Source organism: Callithrix jacchus, chromosome 1 (assembly GCF_049354715.1).
Source record: "Callithrix jacchus isolate 240 chromosome 1, calJac240_pri, whole genome shotgun sequence".
In the NCBI taxonomy this organism is placed as follows: domain Eukaryota; kingdom Metazoa; phylum Chordata; class Mammalia; order Primates; family Cebidae; genus Callithrix; species Callithrix jacchus.
The window spans coordinates 128228718-128254987 of NC_133502.1; the positions used below are offsets into that span (position 1 = coordinate 128228718).

Below are 26270 nucleotides of genomic sequence, written 5' to 3' on the forward strand. Positions count from 1 at the left end.
AATGGTAGCTTGATGGGGATAGCATTGAATCTGTAAATTACTTTGGGCAGTATGGCCATTTTCACGATACTGATTCTTCCTAACCATGAACATGGAATATTTCTCCATCTGTTTGTATCCTCTCTTATTTTGTTGAGCAGTGGTTTGTAGTTCTCCTTGAAGAGGTCCCTTACATTCCTTGTAAGTTGTATTTCTAGGTATTTGATTCTCTTTGTAGCAATTGTGAATGGCAGTTCGTTCTTGATTTGGCTCTCTTTAAGTCCGTTATTGGTGTATAGGAATGCTTGTGATTTTTGCACATTGATTTTATATCCTGAGACTATGCTGAAGTTGCTTATCAGTTTCAGGAGTTTTTGGGCTGAGACAATGGGGTCTTCTAGATATACTATCATGTCATCTGCAAATAGAGACAATTTGGCTTCCTCCTTTCCTATTTGAATACCCTTTATTTCTTTTTCTTGCCTGTTTGCTCTGGCTAGGACTTCCAGTACTATATTGAATAGAAGTGGTGAGAGAGGGCATCCTTGTCTAGTGCCGGATTTCAAAGGGAATGCTTCCAGTTTTTGCCCATTCAGTATGATATTGGCTGTTGGTTTGTCATAAATAGCTTTTATTATTTTGAGATATGGTCCATCAATACCGAGTTTATTGAGGGTTTTTAGCATAAAGGGCTTTTGAATTTTGTCAAAGGCCTTCTCTGCATCAATTGAGATAATCATGTGGTTTTTGTTTTTGGTTCTGTTTATGTGGTGAATTACGTTTATAGACTTGCATATGTTGAACCGGCCTTGCATCCCCGGGATGAATCCTATTTGATCATGATGGATAAGCTTTTTGATGTGCTGTTGCAATTGGCTTGCCAGTATTTTATTGAAGATTTTTGCATCTATGTTCATCATGGATATTGGCCTGAAGTTTTCTTTTCTTGTTTAGTCTCTGCTGGGTTTTGGTATCAGGATGATGTTGGTCTCATAAAAGGAATTGGGAAGGATTCCTTCTTTTTGGATTATTTGGAATAGTTTCAGAAGGAATGGTACCAGTTCCTCTTTGTGTGTCTGGTAGAATTTGACTGTGAACCCATCTGGACCTGGGCTTTTTTTGTGTGGTAAGCTATTAATTGCTGCCTTGACTTCAGACCTTGTTATTGGTCTATTCATAGTTTCAGCTTCCTCCTGGTTTAGGCTTGGGAGGAGGCAAGTGTCCAGGAATTTATCCATTTCTTTCAGGTTTACTAGTTTATTTGCATAGAGTTGTTTGTAATATTCTCTGATGGTGGTTTGAATTTCTGTGGAATCTGTGATGATTTCCCCTTCATCGTTTTTTATTGCGTCTATTTGGTTGTTCTCTCTCTCTCTTTTTTTTTTTTATCATTCTGGCTAGTGGTCTGTCTATTTTGTTGATCTTTTCGAAAAATCAGCTCTTGGATTTATTGATTCTTTCGAAGGGTTTTCCATGTCTCTATCTCCTTCAGTTCTTCTCTGATCTTAGTTATTTCTTGTCTTCTGCTAGGTTTTGAGTTTTTTTGATCTTGCTCCTCTAGCTCTTTCAATTTAGACGATAGGGTGTGAATTTTGGATCTCTCCACTCTTCTTACGTGGGCACTTTTGCTATATATTTTCCTCAAGAGACTGCTTAAATGTGTCCCAGAAATTCTGATATGTTGTGTTTTTATTCTCTTTGGTTTCGAAAAACTTATTTGTTTCTGCCTTCATTTCATTGTTTATCCAATCCACATTCAAGAGCTAGTTGTTCAGTTTCCATGAAGCTGTGCGGTTCTGAGTTAGTTTCTGGATTCTGAGTGCTAACTTGATTGCACTATGGTCTGAGAGACTGTTTGTTATGATTTCCATTGTTTTGCATTTGCTGAAGGAGTGCTTTACTTCCAATTATGTGGTCAATTTTAGAGTAGGTGTGATGTGGTGCTGAGAAGAATGTATATTCTGTGGATTTGGGGTGGAAAGTTCTGTAGATGTCTATCAGGTTTGCTTGTTCCAGGTCTGAGTTCAAGCCCTGGGTATCCTTGTTAATTTTCTGTCTTGTTGATCTGTCTAATATTGACAGTGGAGGGTTAAAGTCTCCCACTATTATTGTGTGGGAGTCCAAGTCTCTTTGTAAGTCGTTAAGAACTTGCCTTATGTATCTGGGTGCTCCTGTATTGGATATGTATATATTTAGGATCGTTAACTCTTCTTGTTACATCAATTTTTTTACCATTATGTAATGTCCCTCTTTGTCTCTTTTGATCTTTGTTGCTTTAAAGTCTATTTTATCAGAGATGAGAACTGCAACTCCGGTTTTTTTTTTTTTTTTTTTTTTTTTTTTTTTTTGGTGGTTTCCTGGATATGGCACACCGATGGGTTTTGGCTTTTTATCCAATTTGCCAGTCTGTGTCTTTTGATTGGTGCATTTAGCCCATTTACATTTAGGGTTAATATTGTTATGTGTGAATTTGATACTGCCATTTTGATGCTAGCTGGCTGTTTTGCCTGTTAGTTGATGCAGATTCTTCATTTTGTTGAGGCTCTTTCACATTTGGTATGTTTTTGAAATGGCTGGTGCTTGTTGTTCCTTTCTATGCATAGTGCCTCTTTCAGGAGCTCTTGCAAAGCAGGCCTAGTGGTGACAAAATCTCTGAGTACCCTCTTGTTCGCAAAGGATTTCATTTTTCCTTCACTTATGAAGCTTAGTTTGGCTGGATATGAAATTCTGGGTTGAAAGATCTTTTCTTTAAGGATGTTGAATATTGGCCCCCACTCTCTTCCGGCTTGTAGGGTTTCTGCCGAGAGATCTGCTGTGAGTCAGATTGGTTTCCCTTTGTGGGTAACCCAACCTTTCTCTCTGGCTGCCCTTAGCATTTTCTCCTTAATTTCAACCCTGGTGAATCTGACATTTATGTGCCTTGGGGTTGCTCTTCTTGCAAAATATATCTTTGTGGTGTTGTCTGTGTTTCCTGGACTTGGATATTGGCCTGCCTTGCTAGGTTGGGGAAATTCTCCTAGATAATATTCTGAAGAGTATTTTCCAGCTTGGATTCATTCTCTTCATCACATTCTGGCACACCTATCAAACATAGATTAGGTCTCTTCACATAGTCCCACATTTCTTGGAGACATTTTTCATTCCTTTTTGTGCTTTTTTCTCTAATCTTGGCTTCTTATTTTATTTCATTGAGTTGATCTTAGACTTCTGATATCCTTTCTTCTGCTGGTCAATTCGGCTGTTGAAACTTGTGCATGCTTCGCAAACTTCTCGTGTTGTGTTTTTCAGCTCCTTCAATTCATTCATATTCCTCTCTAAGTTGTCCATTCTTGTTATCATTTCCTCAAATCTTTTTTCAAATCCTTTTTCAGGGTTCTTGGTTTCTTTGCATTGATTTAGAACATGTTCTTTTAGCTCACAGAAGTTTCTCATTACCCACATTCTGAAGTCTGATTCCGTCATTCCATCACACTCATTCTCCATTCAGCTTTGTTCCCTTGCTGGTGAGGAGTTTTGGTCCTTTGTAGTAGGTGAGGTGTTCTGGTTTCGGGTGTTTTCCTCCTTTTTGCGCTGGTTTCTTCCCATCTTTGTGGATTTATCCACCTGTCATCTGAGTAGTTGCTGATTTTTCGATTGGGTCTCTGAGTGGATTCCCAGATTGTTGATGATGAGGTATTTCTGTTTCTTGGTTTTCCTTCTAACAGTCCAGCCCCTCTTCTGTAAGACTGCTGAGGTCCACTCCAGGCCCTACTTGCCTGGGGTACACCTGTAGCAGCTGCAGAACAGTGAGGGATGCTAACAGTTTCTTCTGCTATTTTTGTCCCAGAATGATGCCCACCAAATGTCAGTCTGATCAGTCCTTTTTGAGGTGACTCTTTGGGTATATGGGGGTCAGGGGTCTGCTTGAGGAGATGGTCTGTGCTTTATAGGAGCTCAAGTGCTGAGCTGTGAGCTCCGTTGTACATTCAGGGCTGCTAGGCAAGTACATTTAAGTCTGCTGCAGCAGAACTCATAAAACCCCCTTTTTCCCTCAGATGCTGTGTCTTGGGGAGTTAGGGCTTTATTTATGAGTATCCGTTGCACTGTCCTGCCCAGCTAGGAGGCAGTTTAGTCACTATTTGCCTGCCGAGTCTCTGCCCTGCTGCCGTGGGGTCTGCCCTGCTGCCGTGGGCTCCGCCTTGTTGGCAGAGTCTCTCTGTTATGGCCGGTTGCCTCGGCAACAGCAGGCTCTGTCAGCAATGGGAGAGTACCTCAGTAAGGGCAGAATGTCTTGGTAATGGCGGACATCCCTCCCCCACCAAGCTGCACCATCCTGGGTTCAGCTGTGCCTGCCGTGAAACTCTCAACCCTGAGTGTTTCAAATCGCCATTTTGTTTGTCCCTGTGATGGTGGGACCTGTCGAGCCTGATCACCTGGCTCCCTGCCTCAGAGCCCTTTTTTTTTTTTAAGTTGAACGGTTGACTCTCTCCCAGGTGTTTCAGTCACCTGCTGAAAGGGCACCGGGATCCGTGTGATTTCCCGTGCAGCAACCCACTGCGCCGGCTCACAGTTCGCTTCCTGGGAATCTCCTGGCCTGGCTCACTGTCCAAGTCCTGTTTAATCATGTGAATATGCTAATCTGCCCTCCCAAATCTCACATTGCTGGTTTAACGGGGCACCCAGACCAGTGAATTTTGTGCGGCGCGCTGCTGAGCTGCGGCACCAGCCGAAATGGCCATGCTAGTTGAGACAGCTGTGCTGGCGTCCCGTGTCTCTCTTACACCTGGGAATTTCCCCATTCTGTGGGCAGCAAAGATCCATCTGGAAATGCGGCGCGAACTCACCCTCTGCGTCTTCACTGAGAGCTGCAATCTTGAGTTGCTTCTACAGCGCCATCCGATTATTTGTTTCTTGTTAGCTCCATCCATTTTCCATGTGATAACGGGGTCCATTTCTGTTTGATTTCCAAAATTTGGCATGTAAAATTCAAGGTGACACTTCAGGTGGAAAAAACAAGATTTTGGATTTTGAGTCTTTGGTCAGATGTTTTTGCCTGGCAGTGTTATTCTTCTTTATGCATGGTTATAATTCTTTTAGCTGTCAGAGATGTCACCTTCAGTTATCGGACCCATTTTCTCTTTAGAATAGCTTATCATGGGTCCACAAGATATTTATGAGCAGAGACACCATCTTATCCAAACTTGTTCCCTGGCACCTTTGCCCAATCCCTATCATTTCAGGTGCTCAGTCAATATTCATGAAAAAGATTAATCACTATAATACTAGAGGAAAGAATAATACCAATACATATTAGATACATGATTTGAAAGGAAAATAAAAGATATTTTGTAAATTCTTCAAGGTTCTTCATGGGGAGTTTTCACTGAAAATTATGTGGAATATTCAAAGAAAGAACAGCCACTTGATTGTAGAATCATTTTCAAGCTTCAGTTTTTAATAATCAGAATATCTGAATGAGAAATAATGACTTGGACAAATGGAAGATTCACTCTCCACTTTTTTTTCAGTGGTCTTCAAGTACCTGCAGAGTTACCTGGCATAGTTTCCTTGTCTCCTCAGACAACAAAGAAAGAATTTCAATTTTACAAGTGATCCCAGGCCTTATCCCCATACTCTTGGCCTTTTTTAAACTTTAGCCAATGCCTTTGGGAACCAATTTAAATACTTCTTTCAAACAGTCAATGATGCCATAAACTCTAATGAAGGACACCTTTGTCCACTTCCCTGAGTTTGAATTGTGGAATCAGATTTTGGAACAGATGTTTTAATAGAGCATGATAGCAAAAATATTGTTTTTTTCCCCTAAAAATTGCATTTGTACAAATATTATAAAAATAAAGATTAATCTTATTCAAAGAACTTGCCTCCTTTTCCCACTAATCACCCAACTGGACTCCCTTTCACAACTTCTTTTCATCTTGGTATTCTATGAGAATAATTCCAGACCAAGTTAACTTGGTTGAAAGAGATTTTTGTCCTGTAATATCTGGGCCTATGAAAACATCTCCATGTGATGTTCCATAGTTTAATCTAGCAATTGACTAAAATAGACTCAAGCGCCACAGCCACATTTGGGGTTATATGTTGAAGATAGCAAAGTCACAAAATACAAGGTACTCAGATCTCTGAATCATCTTCAGAAAACAGCCAACCAGAGTCATCTGAGCAGGAAGTTCTGCATTGAGCTTTTATGGGGAGGAAAGATGAATTTGCATGTTGATCTAATTACTAATTATTTTCTATTTATCTATTATAGCAGATAGCATCAACCTAACTGACGAAAGTCTTTTAAAATACTATCCTGAAGAAACTTGTCCATAAAAAATTGAATTTCTGACTTAGGAAACAGCAAGTACCCCTTAAATATTTAAGCAGATAAATAAAATTATAAGTGATCACTTAAGAAAATAATACATGTTGTTTCCTGCAAACATTTTTTGCAAAATTGTGATACACAATATAATGTTGATATAATCTAATGACTGGTTCAGATTTTTTGAGCTGGTTAAAAAATCTGAGATGACATTGCTTTTTTGGCTCAGAAAACGATAATGTAATTGATTAGAGAGATTCATGAATATATAATAACTTTCCTGTTTATTTGCTGTCTTTTCTTTGAGGATTGTTAACAAGGGAAAAACACACTTCAGTCTTCTCTCTGACAACCTCCCAGGCACAGGGGCCTTATTCTCTTTACTTCACGTAGGTAATGATTCTTTGGAAATATTTCCTGACAGCAATTCCCAAATAGGAACTAGATAGATTTTCTACTTTTGTAGAAATTTACTTTTGTCAGCTGCAGTTGTTCCAGGTTGTGATCAAGGCTGTAGAGTCGTTTACCGAGGAGGATCTTATGTCAAGCAACCAAAGTGTCCTCCCTGGGGAAGAGGCTAAAGATCTGCAGGAGCTGCTGATGGTGGAAACGGATGTCTCCTGTCTTCTGGATTTGCGTGATACTTCTTTTTTCCTAGAAACCGTAGGTTCTATCATGAGGCACGACTGAAAGGGGATATTTTCAGCTGTGTGAATAGCACTGCGGTTTCCTCCCGCCTTCCTTGTTTTCTGGTCATTGCCCCAAGGCTTGTCTTGCTAAGTCAGCAGGCGGCGCTGAAGATGAGCAAGATGACTCCCGCATAAGCAGGGAGATGAGGGCCGCTGCGATTTCAGAAATTCACTAGCCTGCCGCTAGGGGACGCGGGCCCGCTACGCAAAGAGCGCAGTGCCACTCGCTGCGCACCAAGGCCGCAGCAAGGGGCCGCAATGGCCTTTCCTGACACCCAGGATTTGGGAACCGCGTTCTTGGCGGGTTTGAGTTTCGGGGCGTCGCGCAGCCCCAGGGAAACGTCGTTGAGGCTTATCGCGTCAACTTTGTGCAGCTTCAACCTGAGTAATAAAATCTCCTTTGCTGCTGAGGAGGCAGCTCCACCGTGGTCTCCCCCGAGACATCCTCCTCAGGTAGCCAGCAGGGCACCTTTCATTTTCGGATTTTCCCCCTGGGTTTGGGGCTTTATTCCCCACACAGACTTCAGCGAGGCTTATTTTTACAGAAGGACCAGTTGATTCTGGGGCTTATGGACTCGAGATCACACGGGTTTAATCTTCAGGATTCCGTTTGTGTGGGGGTCTTGGGGCGGGGAAGGCTTGGGGAAGGGGACACACTGGACTCTGGGGCCAGAGGGCGGGTCCTGGGAGCACCCGGGGCTGGGAACGCTGTGCACCAGGCCAGGAGGAGGAAGGCGCCCTACTATAAACTTAAACGTTTGTAAACTTAGGTGTTTACAAATGCGAACTATATAGATTATATTTATACTAAAGGTTGCTATCTGTATTAGTGGGTTCTCAAGCTGCTAATAAAGAGATACCCAAGACTGAATAATTTATGAAGAAAAGAGGTTTAATTGACTCACAGTTCCATATGGCTGGGGAGGCCTCACAATCATGGCAGACGGCGAATGAGGAGCAAAGATAGGTCTTACATGGTGGCAGGCAAGAGAAAGCTTGTGCAGGAAGGGGAACACCCATTTATAAAACCAGCGATTCTTGGGAGACTTATTCACTGCCGCGAGAACAGTATGGGAGAAACCACCTCCATGATTCAATTATCTCCACCTGGCTCTGCTCTTGCCATGTGGGGACTACTACAATTCAAGGTGAGTTTTGGGTGGGGACACAGCCAAACCCTATCACTATATTTTACTATGTTCAGATTCTCAGCCAGTAATTTCCAAATTTTATTTCATTTAATCTTTACAGTTTCTAAAATGACAGCTACTAAAATAATCTCAATTTTTCGAATGAGGAAAGGAAAATCTGATGTTTGACTTGCTAAGAGTCACAGATTTTGTCAGAAAGTAGAGCCCTCTACTGCCTCCCAATTCCCCTCTTTATTTGCTCTCAGTACTTCCTCTTGGCTGCACTGAGAATGCTAGTGCTAATTAATCATAATTGTGTCTTTAATGTCTAGCTTTTGCTCCCTGGAGGGCAGTCATCATCCTGTCTTATTATCCTTGAATCCACAATGCCAAGCACATTGTTTGTCACATATATGCAGTGAACACATTTTTAGTGACAGAATGAAGACAACTGGATGACTTAACCCTTGGTATGCCAGTTTTATGCTCTGTTATCTGTAGATTGTAAATTGTGTCTCCTTTAAGGAAACGTGGAAGAAATCAAATCTAGTGCCTTAGCCCTTAAAAGGCAGTTGGAGAGAGGTGAAGAAATATGTATTCAGTGCAATTTAATAAGTAAAAATGGGCTGGGCACAGTGGCTCATGCCTGTATCCTAGCACTTTGGGAGGTGAGGTGGGTGGACAACTTGAGGTCAGGAGTTCGAAATCAGCCTTGCCACTTGGTGAAACCCCATCTCTAATAAAATACAAAATAAAAATAAAAAAAAAACTAGCCTGGCATGGTGGCAGGTGCCTGTAATCTCAGCTACTTGGGAGGCTGAGGCAAGATAATTGCTTGAACCTGGGAGGCAGAGGTTGCAGTGAACAGATATCATGCCGTTGCACTCTAACCTGGATGGCAGAAGAAGACTCTATCAAGAAAAAGAAAAGAAAAGAAGGAAGAGAAAGAAGAAAGAAAAAAAAGAAAGTAAAAATTACATCTAAGATAAAACCTCTAAGTAGCATTATTAGAATTTTAAGAGAAATAGATGGAGACTCAGACAGGTTTTTATTTAAACATTGGTTCTCGGCTGGGGGTGGTGGCTCATGCCCGTAATCCCAGCACTGTGGGAGGCTGAGGCAGGTGGATCACGAGGTCAGGAGTTCGAGACCAGCCTGACCAACGTGGTGAAACCTTGTCTCTACTAAAAATACATAAATTAGCTAGGCGTGGTGGCACACGCCTGTGATCCTAGCTACTCAGGATGCTGAGGCAGGAGAATTGCCTGAACCTGGGAGGTGGAGGTTGCAGTGAGCCGAGATCATGCCACTGCACTCCAGCCTGGGCAACAGAGTGAGACTTCATCTCAAAACACAAATAAATAAATAAATAAACAAACCAAAAAAACCCATTTGTTCTTATTTAGATGAATACCTCCTATTAGATGAGATTTCTGCCATTTTCTGAGTGCTTAATTTCCATTATAATACAAAAGAATTGTTGAAGTCATAACATTATCTGAGATCCATAAATAGAATAGAAAGTGAACAAAATGGAAACAAAATTGGGATAAATACAAAAACTGAAAATCCTAGCCTTGTTATGTAATAATCTCACAACAAGAAAGTGCTGAGACAGCTGGGTGAAGGCTCACAAGGCACAGCCAGCCTCATCACACCAGTGGCCCTGCCAGCCTATTCACTAGTGACACTGAGGATGATGTTCTCCAGCTCTCTCTGTACCCTTAGCTATGACCTGGCCCAGCACCTTGGCTTGCCAGAAGTAGAGACCTTCACAGTTCTGCACCAAATTGACAGAATCTTCCTTTTCTTCCTGTCTGAAGGACAAGAATGTTTTCAGGTTCTCCTGTAGCAGATAGATGACACCAAATTCCAAAAGGCTCAGGCCATCAATATTCTCCATGAGATGACCCAGCAGATCTCCAATGTTTTCAGCACAAAGGGCTGAAATTCCTCATTGAGCTTGATCAGTAGCTACAACCTCTGGAAAATTGTTTTGGAACAGAAAATGGAAGAGACCTTCAGTAGGAAAACTCCAACCTGTCTGTGAAAGGTTATTCCTGAGGGACCAGTCTCTATCTGAAAAAGAAAGTGCATAGCTGCTGTGCCCATTTGTACATTGGACATTGTTTTACCAGTAATTAAGAAGTAAAAATCAGTAAGTTACTTCTCTGTGTTAGTAGGCTTATCAGAGAACTTAGAAGATTGAAGAAGAGACTTAGACATAAACCTCATTTTGGTCAATTGGGTCTCTATTAAGATGTCACTTCAAGTTCAATTCAAAGACTTTTCTTCTGCTTCTGTAATAAAATGTATTGAGTCATTTTTGTTAGACTTTTTCAATAAGAAGAAATTGTACAGTACTTTTGAATGTAAGGAAATTACATTTTTAGTTTGTAAAAATTACAGTGTATCTCATAATACTTGTCTTCAAATTTTCTCTTTATAGATATGGTCAGTTTTGCCTTCTGGTTTCTTTTGCTTGTGGAGGATGGGAGGAAGTTAAATCTTAACTATAAATGTTGGGTCTTAACTCACCATCTTGAAAAGATACAAAGTGTTCTTAAACCTTGAATCTGCCTTCAATTTCAAAAAGAACATAATTGGTTTTATTTATTTTATTGCTTCATAAAATATTTTGAGTATATCTATATCAAGTAAATACACTTATTTAGTGAATATATTGGTAAATAAAACAACTCTGTTATTTCTGTAGTGCAGCACTCTGGCAAAGATGACCCATCTTACAGGGTAAGTAATCAGTAGGAACCCTTTCTAGGGCTATGAAAAAGATGTACAAAGCCCTTTGGCAGATTTTATAGCTGGAACTAATTCAATTTTACTTATGTTTCCTGCAAAAGTTATGTCCAATGGTTGTTGATTCAATTTTAGCAGTTGCATGAACTAGAAACTAAAATAATGGAATAATTTAACTTGAAACTACAACAAGTAGTGAATATACTTTCTATTTGCTGACACTATGAAATGTGCCAGGCACAATGAAAAAAGTAGACATATTTCCTGCTTCCAGAAAATGACAGAGCTTCTAGTCTAGTGGGATATGGGCAAGTGAGCAAATGAAAGTAGTGCTAATGCCTGTGATAGGGGAAGTATAGGATTCTAGGAGCATGTAGGACTTGTGTGGGACTGGGAAAGCTTCCAGAATTAGTGACTGCTAAGCTCGCATCTCAAGGATCTGCGGGAGCTAGCCAAGTAAAGGCGTGGTGGTCAAAGTGTCAGAAACAGGGAGGAGCAAATATGAAAGCTTTTATAATATAACCTCCACTTCCTACTCCAACTGGTGGCCAGAGGGATGATGTGCGAACAAGGGACTGAAGGAAGATTTAAGTACACAGAGGTGGAGGAGAGGCAGCACAGAAGGAGACAGGAGAGCAGAAGTTTCAGTAGGAAGTAGAGGCTACATTATAGAAAAACCTTTGCAAGAAATTAGGGGATTATAATTCATGGAAATGATCGTTGGAAACATTGAAATGTTTCAAGCAGTGCATTGATGTAACCAAACATGTATTAAAAGTACTCTTCCAGATGCCCTTTGAAAACTGGGTAGAAGTTGGAATGTGTACCTTATGGTAGGAATGAGTCAAGTAAACCCATCAGGACATAGTTATTTATATGAAAGGAGAGAGATCATAGGTTTGGAAGATATTTATTTGGTTGTATTAGCAGACTCTAGTTGAAAGTAAAACTAGTTGAGTAAACAGATATTAAAAAGATGTTGATGCTCATTGAACATTGAACTATTGGGATGCTTCAGAAACAAGCTTTGCACTAAGCCTCCAGGAAAAATACCACTAATCAAACCAGAGAACTGGAATGATAATAACAACAAACAACCAAACAAATCTTGCTAATCTTGACCTGATAAGACCTGGAAAGACCGGCCATTCTGTGATGCTATTTTTTTGCTAAACACTTGAACTTGCCACCCTGGGGAACCAACACCTCAGCCAGAAAACAGAGCCCCCATACAGAAGCTACTTCCTCTCATTATATGAGTGCTTCAGATTAGCAGTCTTGTTCAAATGCCTGTGTCCTATTTGGAAAGGAGACTGAAACTGATTTTAGAAATAGATTTTATATATATATTTGGAGAAAAATTATATATTAGTTATTTTCCTGCTGTTCCCCTCTAACTAAGCTCACCTAAACATGATGAGATGCTGTAATAGTAGGTTATCAACACAAAGATGACTAGACATTAATGTCTCTGGACATGTTAATCAGACATAGAGGTGCACATTGTGTGCACACACTTACACACACATCTTCAAAAGTCCCGAACATGTGCATATCTAATCTAATTAATATGTCCAGAGACATTAATGTTTTGTCGTCTTGATGTTTTCCTTGCTTCAAACATTTATTTTTTCAAGTAGATCCTGAAGGAAAAAAAAATATCTGAGAGAGTTAAATGTTTCTGTGCAAAAGGAGGGAGCTTTCTTCTCTGTCTCTCTCTCTCTCTCTTTCTGTCGTTCTCTCTTTGTCTAACAGAACGTTTACAACCTTAGAACTCTTATTTTCTACCCAGTCCTTATGAAGAACTCATTTTATAAGGGAGATTCAAAATGTTCCCTCTGAACTCATCCAGGCTTCTGATCACAAAGTAGGTGACTCTTCACAGCTTTGCTCTAAGATCCACTCAGACATTGAGACCCTTTTTGCTAGTTAACAACCCAGGCTGTATAAATGAAAATTCTCAATTGTTACCAAATTCTTTATAGCAGTTAGCTCTTGTGAGGGCACTGGAATTGGGGAAGAATTCCTTAATGACCAAGGATGTTTTACATTTTTTGAAGTGATTGAAATGTGAACAATTTTCATATATTTAAATATATCAATGTCAAATATATATAAAACTTATGTAATTATAAAAACATTTCAAAATGCTCTTTTGAGCTGGGCACAGTGGCATGGACCTGTGCCAGCTACTGGAGAGGCTGAGGCAGGAGGATGAGCCGAGCAGTTCAAGACTGCAATGCACTGTGATCACACCACTGCACTCCAGCCTGGGCAACACAGCGAGACTTGTCGCTAAAGCAAACAGACGTAAAAATTAAGTGCTCTTTAACCATTTACTCCATGAATCATTTTTATCATGGTAGCTCCTTCTAAGCAAATGCCTATTTCCCCCCAAAACACCTGCATATTCTTTCTTGTAGTCTCCTCCTACTTCTTGTGAATTTCTTTCTCTCATTTATACCCTTGTGCTTTTCTTAACTGAGGCCAAATTGAGGCCAACATTTTCCTCCTCTCCTTGATTCAATGTCTGTTATTTTACCTGTGAGTACAGATATTAGATCCTCTTTTAGAGAAAGGGTTAATAATTATACTTGATGATTTTAACTCTGTTATATATGATTTATACTTGAAATATTGGGTCACAATCTAATGTATCATAGGTGCTACATGAATGATGTAATGATGAAGAGATCTCAGGTTATCATGGTTATATGGCAAGGTTTCATTAAAATAGTGTTTATTCTTTGCATTTGTTTGAGGATAGAGAACACATTCCTTGATGTTGCCTTTATTTTCTTATGGCACATTAATCCTGAATTGATTACTAATTAAATATTTCGGTGTTGCTCTGATTCTGACTACCAAGGGCCTGACAGACAAATCACATAGGCTTCTTCCAGTCTTTATCAAAAATGATGATGATGATGATGGTGGTGGTGATGACAACTACAAATTATTCTCTCCTTTCTGAAGGATTCATTTAATACCCCACCATAATCTCATTTACCAAAAAAACCACATGCTAATGGAGTATATGTAACTAAAACAATCTAGTAAATAAAAGGCAAATCTACATTTTGAAACCCTTGTCAGACTTCAAACTCCACCTCCTCACCAACAGCATTACATGCCTGTGGAAATTGCATGTATTGAACCATCACATATTTTCTAGAAAGGCCTACACTTTACTTATAAAACACTGATGTTTCTTATGGTCTCCTACAATTCTCAAATTGATTACGAATTATCCAGTATTTTCACCAATTTGTGCCTCACCTACAAATGTGATGTGTTCACAAAATGACAAGAAAATATCTTGACTATTTTATATAGTTGGCAAAATAAAATTAACATTTGGTAGTTATTTTGAGAGTCTGAAATGTGATCAACAAAATAAAAAATTCTAATAATTACTGGTATAAAATAATCACCCAGGTGGCTCATGTACATTGCTCAGTTAATTCTCACCATAAGTTCACAAGGTCCAGAGGGTGAGTTTCTTACAATTATTTCAGTGACTCCTGTAGAAAACAGAGCTAGTGGCTCTTGTGGGTTGAAAAGAGAGGATGCTTATGCTTCCAACTTACATGACTGTAGAAAATGATTGGGAAACTAGAAAATGACATATCCTGATGAGTGAAATGGGAAGGATAGAGTGGAACAGAGCGGAGCAGGTGATGATTGCCGTCAGCAGAAATCAGGATGTGTTCCAACCACAGGAACAGGAGTGGCAACAGCAAAGCATCACCAGTGCCCTCAGCAGAGAGACAGGAAATGGAGAATTACCATCAGTGAATTACTGTTAAAAAAAAATCAATAAAGCAGCACGTGGCCAGTGGTCATAATAAGTACAAAGAAAAACACAGACTATTGGCTGGGCGCGGTGGCTCACTCCTGTAATCCCAGCACTTTGGGAGGCCGAGGAGGGTGGATCACGAGGTCAAGAGATCAAGACCATCCTGGTGAATATGGTGAAACCCCGTCTCTACTAAAAATACAAAAAAAAAAAAAAAATTAGCTGGGCATGGTGGCAGTGCCTGTAATCCCAGCTACTCAGGAGGTTGAGGCAGGAGAATTGCCTGAACCCAGGAGGCGAGGTTGCGGTGAGCCGAGATCGCACCATTGCACTCCAGCCTGGGTAACAAGAGCGAAACTCAATCTCAAAAAAAAAAAAAAAAAGAAAAACACAGACTATTATAACACTGCAACTGTGCTGTGTAAACCACTCATGTCTTATGTAGAAACAGGTAAAGATTAATCAATCAAAAATAATAACTATAATGACTTTTCAAGATATCCACAATATAATAAGATAAATAGAAACAACAAAAAGTTAAAAAGTGGGGAGATGAAGTTTGAGATTTTGTTTTCTTTTGCTTGTTTATGCAATCAGTGTTATCAGTTTAAAATAATCGGTTAAAAGACTATCTGCAAGCCTCAATGTAATCTCAAATCTAAAACATACAACAAACACACACAAAATAAAAAGGAGAAATTAAAACACACACCAGAGAAAATCACCCATAGTAAAAGAAAGACAAAAATGAAGAAAGGAAGAAGAGAAGACCATCAAATAATCAGAAAACAAATAACAAAATGACAGGAATAAGTCCTCATAAAGAATAACATTGAATGTAAATGTGCTAAAGTCTCCAATCAAAAGACATGGAGTGGCTTAATGTATTTTAAAAAACAAACAAACAAAAAATACCCCCAGGTGTGTGTGGTGGCTTGTGTCCATAATTCCAGCACTTTGGGAGACCACGGCAGGTGGATCACTTGAGCCAAGGAGTTCGAGACCAGCCTGGCCAACATGGCACAACTCCATCTCTACTAAAAATACAAAAAATTAGCTGAACGTGGTAGCACATACCTGTGGTCCCAGCAACTTCATAGGCTGAGTCATAAGAAAAGTTTGGACCTGAGAGGTGGAGATTCTAGTGATCCGAGCTGGACTGAGCCACTGCACTCCAGCCTGGGTGACAGAGCAAGACTAACTCAACAAAACAAAGCAAAACAAAACAAAACAAAAACTCCTAGAGGCAATAATCCATTGCCTACAAGAAATATACTTCACCTATAAAGACACAAATAGACTGAAAATAAAGGGGAAAAAACATTCTGTACCTATGGGAACAAACAAACAAAAAAAATTAGAAGCTACACTTGTATCAGACAAAATGGATTGCAAGACAGAAACTATGAAAAGAGAGAAAGAAGGTCATTATATTATGATAAAGGGGTCCATTCCGCAAGAGCATATATAATAAATAAATATTACCAACACTGGAGCACTCAGGTATACAAATATCATTAGAACTAAAAAGAGAGATAGACCCCAATACGATAGTAACTGGAGACTGCAACACTGCACTTTCAGCATTGGACAGATCACCCAGACAGAAAATTAACAAACATTGAATTTCATCTACACTATAGACCAAATGTACCTAATAGATATTTACAGAACATTTCATCCAACAGCTACAGATACACATTCTTCTCCTCGACACATGGATAATTCTCAAGGGTATACCAAATGCTAGGTCACAAAACAAATCTTAAAATATAGAAAAAAAGTAAAATAATATTAAATGTCTTCTCTTACCACAGACTAAGAAAAAAAGAAGTCCCAGATAAATACAATCACAGATGAAAGAGGAGACAGCACAACCAACACCACAGAAAATCAAAGAATCATTAGAGGATATTATAAGGAACTATATGCCAATAAACTGGAAAGCCTAAACAAAATAGATAAATTCCTAAAAAAATACAACATATTGGTCTGTTCAGGTATTGTATTTCTTCACAGTTTCATGAAGAAATACAAAAACCATGAAGAAATACAAGAATGGTTCTAGAAGACACACAAGAATTGTTTCTTGTATTTCTTCAAGGTTTTTGTATTTCTTCACTGAAGTGTGAAGAGATATGAAGTGTGAACAGAACAATAATAAGTAATGGGGCAGAAGCCATACTAAAAAGCCTCCCAGCAAAGAACCCAGGATCTGATGGCTTCACTGCTGAGTTTTGCCAAATATTTAAAGAACTAATACCAATCCAACTCAAATTATTTTTAAAAATACTGGACAGAATCTTTCCAAATTCATTCTATGAGGCCAATATTACTCTGATACCAAAACCAGAAAAAGACACATTTATAAAAAAGAGAAAAACTACAGGCCATTATCTCTAATGAACATTGACACAGAAATCCTCAACAACAAGTTAGCAAACTGAATGCAAGAACACATTAAAAAGATCATTCATCGGCGGAGGTTGCGGTGAGCCGAGATCATGCCATTGCACTCCAGTCTGGGTAAAAAGAGCGAAACTCCATCTCAAAAAAAAAAAGGAAAAAAAAAAAGATCATTCATCATGACCAAGTGGAATTTATCCTAGAGATGCAAATGTGGTTAAGCATGTGCAAATCAATGGATTTAATGTTGTTCAATGAACATAATGTCCTCCAGCTCCATCCATGTTGTTGCAAATGATAGGATCTCATTCTTTTTTATGGCTAAGTAGTACTCCAATGTGGATAAGTGCCATACTTGCTTTATCTAGTCGTCTGTTAGACAACTAAATTGCTTCCAAATAGTAACCGTTGTGAATAGTGCTGCAATAAACATGGGAGTGTAGATATCTCATTGACAAACTGATTTCATTTCCTTTGGATAAATACCCAGTAGTGGGATTGCCTGGATCATAAGAGGGTTAAACGGGGTTGGTTAATGGGCACAAAAATATAGTTAGAAAAAATGAATATGATTTAGTATTTGATAGCACAATAGGATGACTACAGTTAATGACAATTTATTATATATTTTTAAATAACCAAAATAGTAGAAATGGGATATATGTAACAGGGAAATAAATAAATGCTTGAGGCATCAGATACTCCATTCACCCCAATGTAATTATTATGCATTGTCTGCCTATATCAAAATATGTCACATATCCCATAAACACAGATGTCTATTATGTACCCTCAAAAATCTATTTTCAAAAAAGTTGCTCTAAAAATATAGTTATCAAGTTAAGTAAAATGTCAATAGACTTTTAATTTAATTTTCATTGTTTTACCATTCTTTATAATGATAAAAAATATTAAGTCTATACTTTTTTATTTAATGTACAGAATACAGATATACATAAGATACATAAATACATACACAGTATAAATGTGATTAAAATATAATGGGAGATTTCATCAGAAAAAAAAAGTCTCTAAAAAGGCTCTGGGGTTGGAGAGGAAGGAAGCAATAATGAAAAAAAATGTGGTGAGAAAAAAGACTTCAAACCCATTTAAAGAATGCGTAAAGAAAGGAAAAAGAGAAATAGAAACTAACATGGGGCATTTGGAAAGTAGAAAATAGTATGTTCCCTATTTAAGGCTATGCACAAAGCAAGGTCTTCAGAGAGCCTGGAGCCTAAGGTTCAGGTTCACCCATTTCAACCAAAATAGCAGCATCTGCAACAACTACAATGGCCTTGACCTTTCCTTTACTGATGGCCCTCATGGTCCTCAGCTACAAGTCAAGCTGCTCTCTGGACTGTAATCTGCCTCAAACCCACAGCCTGGGTAACAGGAGAACTTTGATGCTCCTGGCACAAATGAGGAGAATCTCTCCTTTCTCCTGCCTGAAGGACAGACATGACTTTGAATTTCCCCAGGAGGAGTTTGATGGCAACCAGTTCCAGAAGGCTCGAGCCATTTTTGTCCTCCATGAGATGATCCAGCAGACCTTCAACCTCTTCAGCACAAAAGACTCATCTGCTGCTTGGGATGAGACCCTCCTAGACAAATTCCGCACTGAACTTTACCAGCAGCTGAATGAATTGGAAGCCTGTGTGATGCAGGAGGTGGGGGTGACAGATACTCCCCTGCTGAATGAGGACTCTACTCTGACTGTGAAGAAATATTTCCAAAGAATCACTCTCTATCTGAAAGAGAAAAAATACAGCGCTTGTGCCTGGGAGGTTGTCAGAGCAGAAATAATGAGATCTTTTTCTTCATCAACAAACTTGCAAAAAGGTTTAAGAAGTAAGAAATGAAACCTGGTTCAACGTGGAAATGATTCTAATTGACTAACACACCAGCTCACCTTTCTATGATCTTCCATTTCAAAGACTCATGCTTCCCCTTTGACCATGACACCATGTCAATCTTTTCAAACGTTTTTAGGAGTATTAAGCAACATTGTATTCAGCTCTTAATGCACTAGTCCCTTACGGATGACTATGCTGACTGATCTATTATCTATTTAAATATTATTTGAATATTGTTTATTTAACTATTTATAAGACTTAACTTAGTTTTGTTCATATTACATCATGTGCAAATTTGCACTGTGGTGAATGTAATAAAATATGTTCTTTGTATTTAGTAAATTTATTTTGTTTTTTCCTTGAAATTTTACTATGGAAATTTTTTGTACTTGTTTATTCTTTAAAATGAAATTCCAAGCCTGACTGTGCAACCTGATTAAAGAATAAATGGTACACTTCATTTATTTATCAACATTATATTCAAATAAATGTAAAAATAAACTTTCTGTAAAGCAGGTTGTATGTTGTACTCAAGATAACAAGGTGAACCTAACAAATACAATTCTGCTCTCTTGTGTATATTATTTTTGTATAAAAAACTAAAAACAGAAATCATACTTAATATGGAAAATTGTATGAAGAGACTTCTACTCTGCAGAAGGTAGATTAAGGTATGTGAGGAAATAAAACACAGAGATATCCTCGTTAAGTTCATTAGTATACATCTAGTAGAAAATGTCCATTGCCAGTTATTTACATGTTTGTAATTTATAAGGAATGTGATTGCTGGGGTTTCATATGTAATAAGGGGAAGCCAGTAATTCAAGGTAATAGTGTGTGAAGAGAATGTAGAGAGAAAAAAAGGGTTTAAATGTGATTATGAGGACCTTTCACTTTTTTTTTTTTCTGAGACGGAGTTTCGCTCTTGTTACCCAGGCTGGAGTGCAATGGCGCATTCTCGGCTCACCACAACCTCCGCCTCCTGGGTTCAAACGGTTCTCCCGTTTCAGCCTCCCAAGTAGCTGGAATTACAGTCATGTGCCACCATGCCTGGTTAATTTTTTTTGTATTTCACCATGTTGGCCAGGATGGTCTCGATCTCCTGACTTCGTGATCCACCCGCCTCGGCCTCCCAAAGTGCTGGGATTACAGGCGTGAGCCACCATGCCTGGCCCGTCCTTTCACTTTTAAAGAGAGGGGAGAGAAGAGCCACAAAGGAAAACAGGTGGAATGGCTGCACACTAGAAGGCAACTAGAGGAAAAGGTAATGAAAGCGTATTTAGAAAGAAAAATGCTTGAGCTTAGGAGTTCAAGGCTGCAGTAAGCCATGATCGCAACACTGCACTCAGGCCTGGAAGATAGAGGAGGCGGGACCACATCTCAAAATAAACAAACAGAAGGAAATAAACGTACTGAGAAGAGGATTTAGTGGATTTGCCCAACGTGTGGCTTGAAACTGCTGACTAACTGGGAAATAGATGGCACTGGCACCCTTAGTGAGGATTGGTTGGGTAAAATTAATACACAGAAGAAGACAGAAGTGGAAGTGTAAATAAGGTAAGGTAGTGACCTGAAGTAGAGAAAGAAATAGAAGAATGCGGGTTATTTTTTCTGTGCACAATTTTTCTTTTTACAATGTATATTTTTCTGAATAGATTTCATGTAATTGAGGTACTGGAAAATGACATTAATATATTTCATATATTTATTTTAAATTATGGAATATTTAATTGCAACAGTACTTTATCAGTTTTAATTAATACTACTGTGAATATCAGAAAGATGCCTACTTTGGTTAATTTTTTATGCAGGAATAGGTAACTACTTCAATCTTTCATTTAAATATTCAATTAATATTGACAATATAATGGTTACTGCAATTACTGGCTTTATTAAGTTATTTAGCTTGTGCCATTGTCATGCTGGTTTACTACAATTTGACTGCAATTCTCTGGTAGAGCCAGATATGATAAGAACTCTTTGGTAATTTTTCCTCATTTTATGAATATTACACTCTTACATTAATCCAAAAATAACTAAATTACCATAAGCACATAAACTGGCAAACTTTCTTCACAAATTAAATTGGGAAACTGGATCAGAGAATCTCTTCCCCAATACTTAAGGGAAAAAAATTAGTCAAACCAGCTAAAAATACAACCTGAAACAGAAAGTACCAAAGAGTTGTGTATAATTCAGGAGTACAAGGAGACTTAACAATTGTAATAGAAATCCAGAATACAAAACTGACAAAATCACCCATAATTCACATTAAAGACTTTGATATTGAAATTTCATTTTTCTTGGATGTATGTGTGATGTTGGTCAACCCATTTAATCTCTCTGAGCTTCACTCTTCTCATAAAAATTGGGTGCAAAATATTTATATAGTTGTGAGTATTAAAAAAACATGAATTTTTAAGCACCTGCCACAGTATCTTCCATCAAGTAAGAAGTTAAAATATCATAGATGTTTCCCTGTTTTTTTTCAGATGGCTGTAGATGAGGACATTGTTTATCTTTCTATAAAATTCTTAGGATCTGTGTTCTATTTATCACTAAGTGACCGCCAATGGAGGCAGCCTAAAAAAACTAGATTCTGTTATCATCTATAGAGAGGTTGAAAAATGGTCACTCCTAATTTCAAAGAAATGACCTATTTATATGTGGTCAAGGAATGCTTGCTTGTATAAATACCTGAGACAGGAGAATAAACATATAGATTGAAGTGCAGAAGACATGTGATGTTTATTTACTGATTCAGGCACTTGGCACATTCCCTCCCTGGCTCTCAGCGTTCCAGGAGGCACTTCCATATCACCAGGGTTTCCTTTCTTTCCAAGGTGGATACCCTGTGGTACCCTGGTCATTCATTCCCTTGAATTTCCTGCCCATTCACACATAGAAGCTTTCTGTTACATTGTGGTTCTGGCTTCAGATAGCTTCCCTAAAGAGCACAATGTCACATGGAGAAAGCAGAAGTGAGGTAAAACTTCTAGGTTTACAGAAACAGCTGCAAGAAGGGTTTCTAGAATCTCCATTGAATATGACATAACAGTAGCTTAGCAAAAAGGAAAGAGAAAGCAGAATTCAGTTCATGTGTAGGCTCCTGCAAACCTCTCAGGGGAAAAGAGTCCCCTGGGGCCAAGTATGACAGGGCAGCAACCAAGACTGGAGAGCAGGTTTCTCATCTATGAAGAAATCCTTCTGGTTCAGGGGATTTCTCCACATGCTGCAAAAAGGCTACTTCTTAGCCAGAAGAGATACTCATGTGGACATAAGCATGTCTCCTTACCCTTGGTCTATTACAAAGAGAATGAGTTTCTGGCTGCAGTCAGGGAATGGACTACTTGGGATTTCCAGTTATAGGGACAGAGAGACTGCATTCCCTGCAGACCCGTCTATGCTCCCTAGAATCAGCCTTTCCACATGCATTAGGACTCCTGGGGACACACAGAGCTGCCACTTTGGATTGAAACTTAATACTATTCACAAAAATATCATGTTTATTAGTGCATTAAACTCTTGACAATGCAATCTTATTTTCACAGATTCATTCCTAATAACAGAGTTCAAACTTTAATCAAAACATTTTCTCATTGTCACTTTAGATAGTAATCTTGACAGCTCAACTCAGCAATAAAAACTGTGCCTAGTTAGCAAAAGGGAAAAATCCCACAGAAGCTAAGGAATATAAAAGAATATTATTATTATTCTCTCTAAGAGCTAGTGAGGTCCGTTTATACAAATGTATCAATTTTGGTAGAATTTGAGTGACATTCCTTTAATTGGCACCATGTTTCCATGGAGGTATTTCCCAGGAAGTGTGTGTGACTTGCTGAGGTAGCAGGGATGAAGAGCACAGGGGTCTCTTGAATCTTATCCTTAAACTACACAATCAACATCATATACATAGATACCTAGAAATATCTAGATGCATTAAGCATATATGGCTATCATGGTCTTATTTTATAGATATGTGGTTATCTTCTTATTTTATACATATATATCAAAATCATGAACACTCTCCTCAAACTCAGTAACTACTACCTTTGAGAACATGACACCAAAAAACAGAATTCTTGGAAGTATTCTGGAGAAAACTGAAAAATAGTCACCCTTCACATCGAAATATTAATTTTTACATTTGTCAGGAAATGATAGCTTATGAAATATATGGAAGAGAAGTTATTTCCCTAAATCGAAGTAAAATATGCATAACATATACTGCCTGATTCCCATAACCTAGCACAATTCCCTTCCTCTTCTCTGTTTTCTGAATCCCATTCTTCACATTTGTTGGGGTTCAGAAAAAAACAATACTCAGAAGTGATGGTCTCAGAAGCACATGTTCTCTCTTGATTTTTTCCCCCTCCTGTTTCTCACTCTTCAATCTCTAGATGCTAGCCATATAAACTAGAAATCCCCTTTCCCAAGGATTCCATTCTCCAAAGTAAGCCATGAAACCTAAACATATCACTCTTAAGTTTCTGTGGAAGAACTGGTCCTAAAGAAATTCTTTGAACTATCTTGTTCAATTGTAGCTTATAAGACCCCCATTCCAAAAAGAGCTCTGCCCCATGCCTGGGGGGAAGGAAGGCTGCACAGAAAGGTCAAGAAGAATCTGACCAGAAAGCCCATGTTGGGTTTCCTTACTCAGTCTGTTAGCATTAGATCATGCCCTTTCTGCCTAATCACATTTTTACATAGCTGCTCATTCTTCACTGAACTTAAACATTAAAATGAATCTTTTTTTCATGTAACTGTGGGTTTTCATTCTGAAGGCTCCCATGTCACATAAAACTATGATGAAATAAATATGCTTTGCTGTCTTTCTTTTGCTAAAGGGAAGTCAGGTATGATCCTTATAATTGGAAGAAAAGAGATTACACCATTTCTGCTCCTATAGTCCTGGTGATGAGGATGGGATGGCTGAAGCACCTGACTCACCTACTGACGAGGTGAGTTGGCCAAAAGATGGCAAAGAAAAGTAAGAATTTGTATCAAGGTCTATTTTCCTGGATCTCTGCCTGTAGTGCGTAGTCAAGGTTGGAAGGTAAAAATTTCCTGTTTTCTTCTTTCCAACTTCAGGTTAGCAAGAGAAAACTATTTGCTTGGATTGTGCTTCTTGTGAAATTTTGATGTAAAGTATACATTTGTTATTAATCCTTTCCCTTCCAAACACAGATATTGTGTCCCTGTTTGTCTCATATTGTGTCCTGAGAACCTGGCTTGGCTTGCTGCCTGTGCAACACACTTCAGATGTGCAGGTGGCCAAAAAAAATAAATGAAAAGTTGGGAGCTCCTATGGCAAGCTTACATATCAACTCTTGCTAGCTCTCAAAGTGTCTAAATCCTTCTTTTGGCTATCTTTAGGAGTGGCTCTGATTTCTGAGAGGGTTCCATCTTTACATTTCTTTGAAGATGTCTTATGTATCCTTGGTTAAGTCATAAAAGACTGAATTGGTTTTGGTTTGGAGTCACTTGGTAGATACCTTTGTTTTAAAAGAAAAGAGAAAAAGGAAAGAAAAAACAGTTTCAAAAGCTAGAAATATTGGCTGTTTTTTCTTGCTGAGATCTGATAAGAGATTTAAAATGGGATCCTGTTTCTCCCATAGGAAGTTTTTTCAGTAGACCTAAACCTCTTTTTAATGAGATGTTGATCCCTCTGTTTGCCTCCTTTCTTGTTGGCATAAATTTTGCTGCAAAAAAAAAAAAAAAAAAAAAAAAGTAAAACTTCATTGGCCTTTTTGGGAAGCTTAAGATCTTCCCAATGTGGCTCCTCTAAGACGTGTTCTTCCATTTATTTCTGCACTTCTTTCCTTCTGCGACCTTCAGTTTTCTATATAGTTCTCTTTTATCATCAATATGTTACCCTTCAAGCCTCTGCCTCCTCAATTTGAATCTATAGATGAGCGTGATTATAATTGATACCTTAACATTATTGAGTCTTTAAATCTCAATAATGTTGAGAGCTTAAAATCTCTTTAAGCTCAATACATCTCTTCATTTGTTTAGGTCTTATCTATTTTCTTTTAGCAATATTTTAGTTTTCAATGTACATGTCTTTCTATAAACTTATTCCTAAGAATTTTAAATGCTTCATAATGTTAGAAATAATATTCTAGAGATTAAATTTCTGATTGTTCATTGCTCCTTTAAATATATTTTTGATTTTTATATATTGATTCAGATAAACTGACTAGTAAATTCTAGCATATTTTTTAAAGATTCTGAAGAATTTTGTAGAGGATCAAGTCATTTTTCATAAACAAATTTTACTTTTTGCTTTTCTATTTGGATGACTATTATGGATTTTCTTGTCTTATTAAGAAGAAATGCTTGCTTCAGTCATTCTTATTACATCATTAACAATGTTTCTAAATAGATTTAGTATTTTTGGTAATATATTGGTAGCCTAGTGGGCAGCTACAGAAAAATAACAACCCAAACAGATCCTAAAGCATATGTTCATGAATTTTCAGACTGAGAGGACTGCAGGACCATGTCATTTGGAGGATATCAAGCTATTTGTTACCTGGTGATCTGGATGAAAGTAAGAGGAAATGACCAATGAAAACTTTGTCATTAAAACACATATTCAAACACCATGATTTGATTAAACAATGAGGAAAAAACTAGAATTATTTAGGGCCACAGGTCACTGAGGATTCCATTAAAGTTCAGTGGATGGTGTCCATGGTTCCTTTAGACTTGATTCACTTTTGTTTAATCATTTTCTTTTGTTTCTAAGACTTGATAATTTCATGGTCCTATCTTTAAGTTCTCCATTTCTTTCTTCTGTCTACTCCAATGTGCCTCTAAATCCCTCTAATAAATTATTTAGTGCTTATTTCAGTGACTTCATTTTTTGCTTCAGAATTTTTTTGTTTTCTTTACATGTTGTCTACCTCTTTACTGATAGTTTCATTCTGTTTGTTCATTGTGGGTAACACCCCCCAAGGGCACCGGGGAAGGAGAACTGTCCAGACCCCAGGCACAATTAGTGCCTGAAGAATATCTTAGTTTATCGTGTTATTACTCAGCTATTTCCTTTATATAATCCTTTATATATAATCATATATTATAGAATTAGTGCCTGAAGTATAACTTACTGCTTATATATATCTAGCTTATATAATCATACTTAAAACTTATATCTAGCATACTTAGTTCTAAATAATCTTTCGATATAATCATATAGGTATTGTAGTCAGAGCTGTACTGACACATTTAGTGCTGATTTATAGAATCCTTCTATATAACCATATAGTAGTTTGTAGCAGGAGGAATGCCTAGAGCAGTCACAGAACAGAAACAGTACATGGGAAAACAGACAGACCA

At 38.2% G+C, this 26270-nt stretch overlaps 2 protein-coding genes across 5 annotated transcripts in view; both read left to right on the forward strand.

Annotated features, from left to right (window-relative positions):
• The window catches only part of LOC144579329 (uncharacterized), a 48089-nt gene extending 22136 nt beyond the window's left edge, over positions 1-25953 (forward strand). For all 4 annotated transcript variants that reach the window (XR_013526705.1, XR_013526706.1, XR_013526707.1 and 1 more), the window contains 2 exons: positions 23774-23887; positions 25412-25953. The gene's annotated coding sequence lies outside the window, so the exon portion shown is untranslated. The remainder of the gene's footprint in view (positions 1-23773; positions 23888-25411) is intronic.
• LOC100406466 (interferon alpha-14) lies at positions 17902-19146 on the forward strand. The gene has a single exon (XM_002763506.5). It carries the CDS (start codon positions 18363-18365, stop codon positions 18930-18932), a length of 570 nt encoding a protein of 189 aa, XP_002763552.2. The 5' UTR covers positions 17902-18362; the 3' UTR covers positions 18933-19146.
• Positions 25954-26270: the final 317 nt, after the last annotated feature.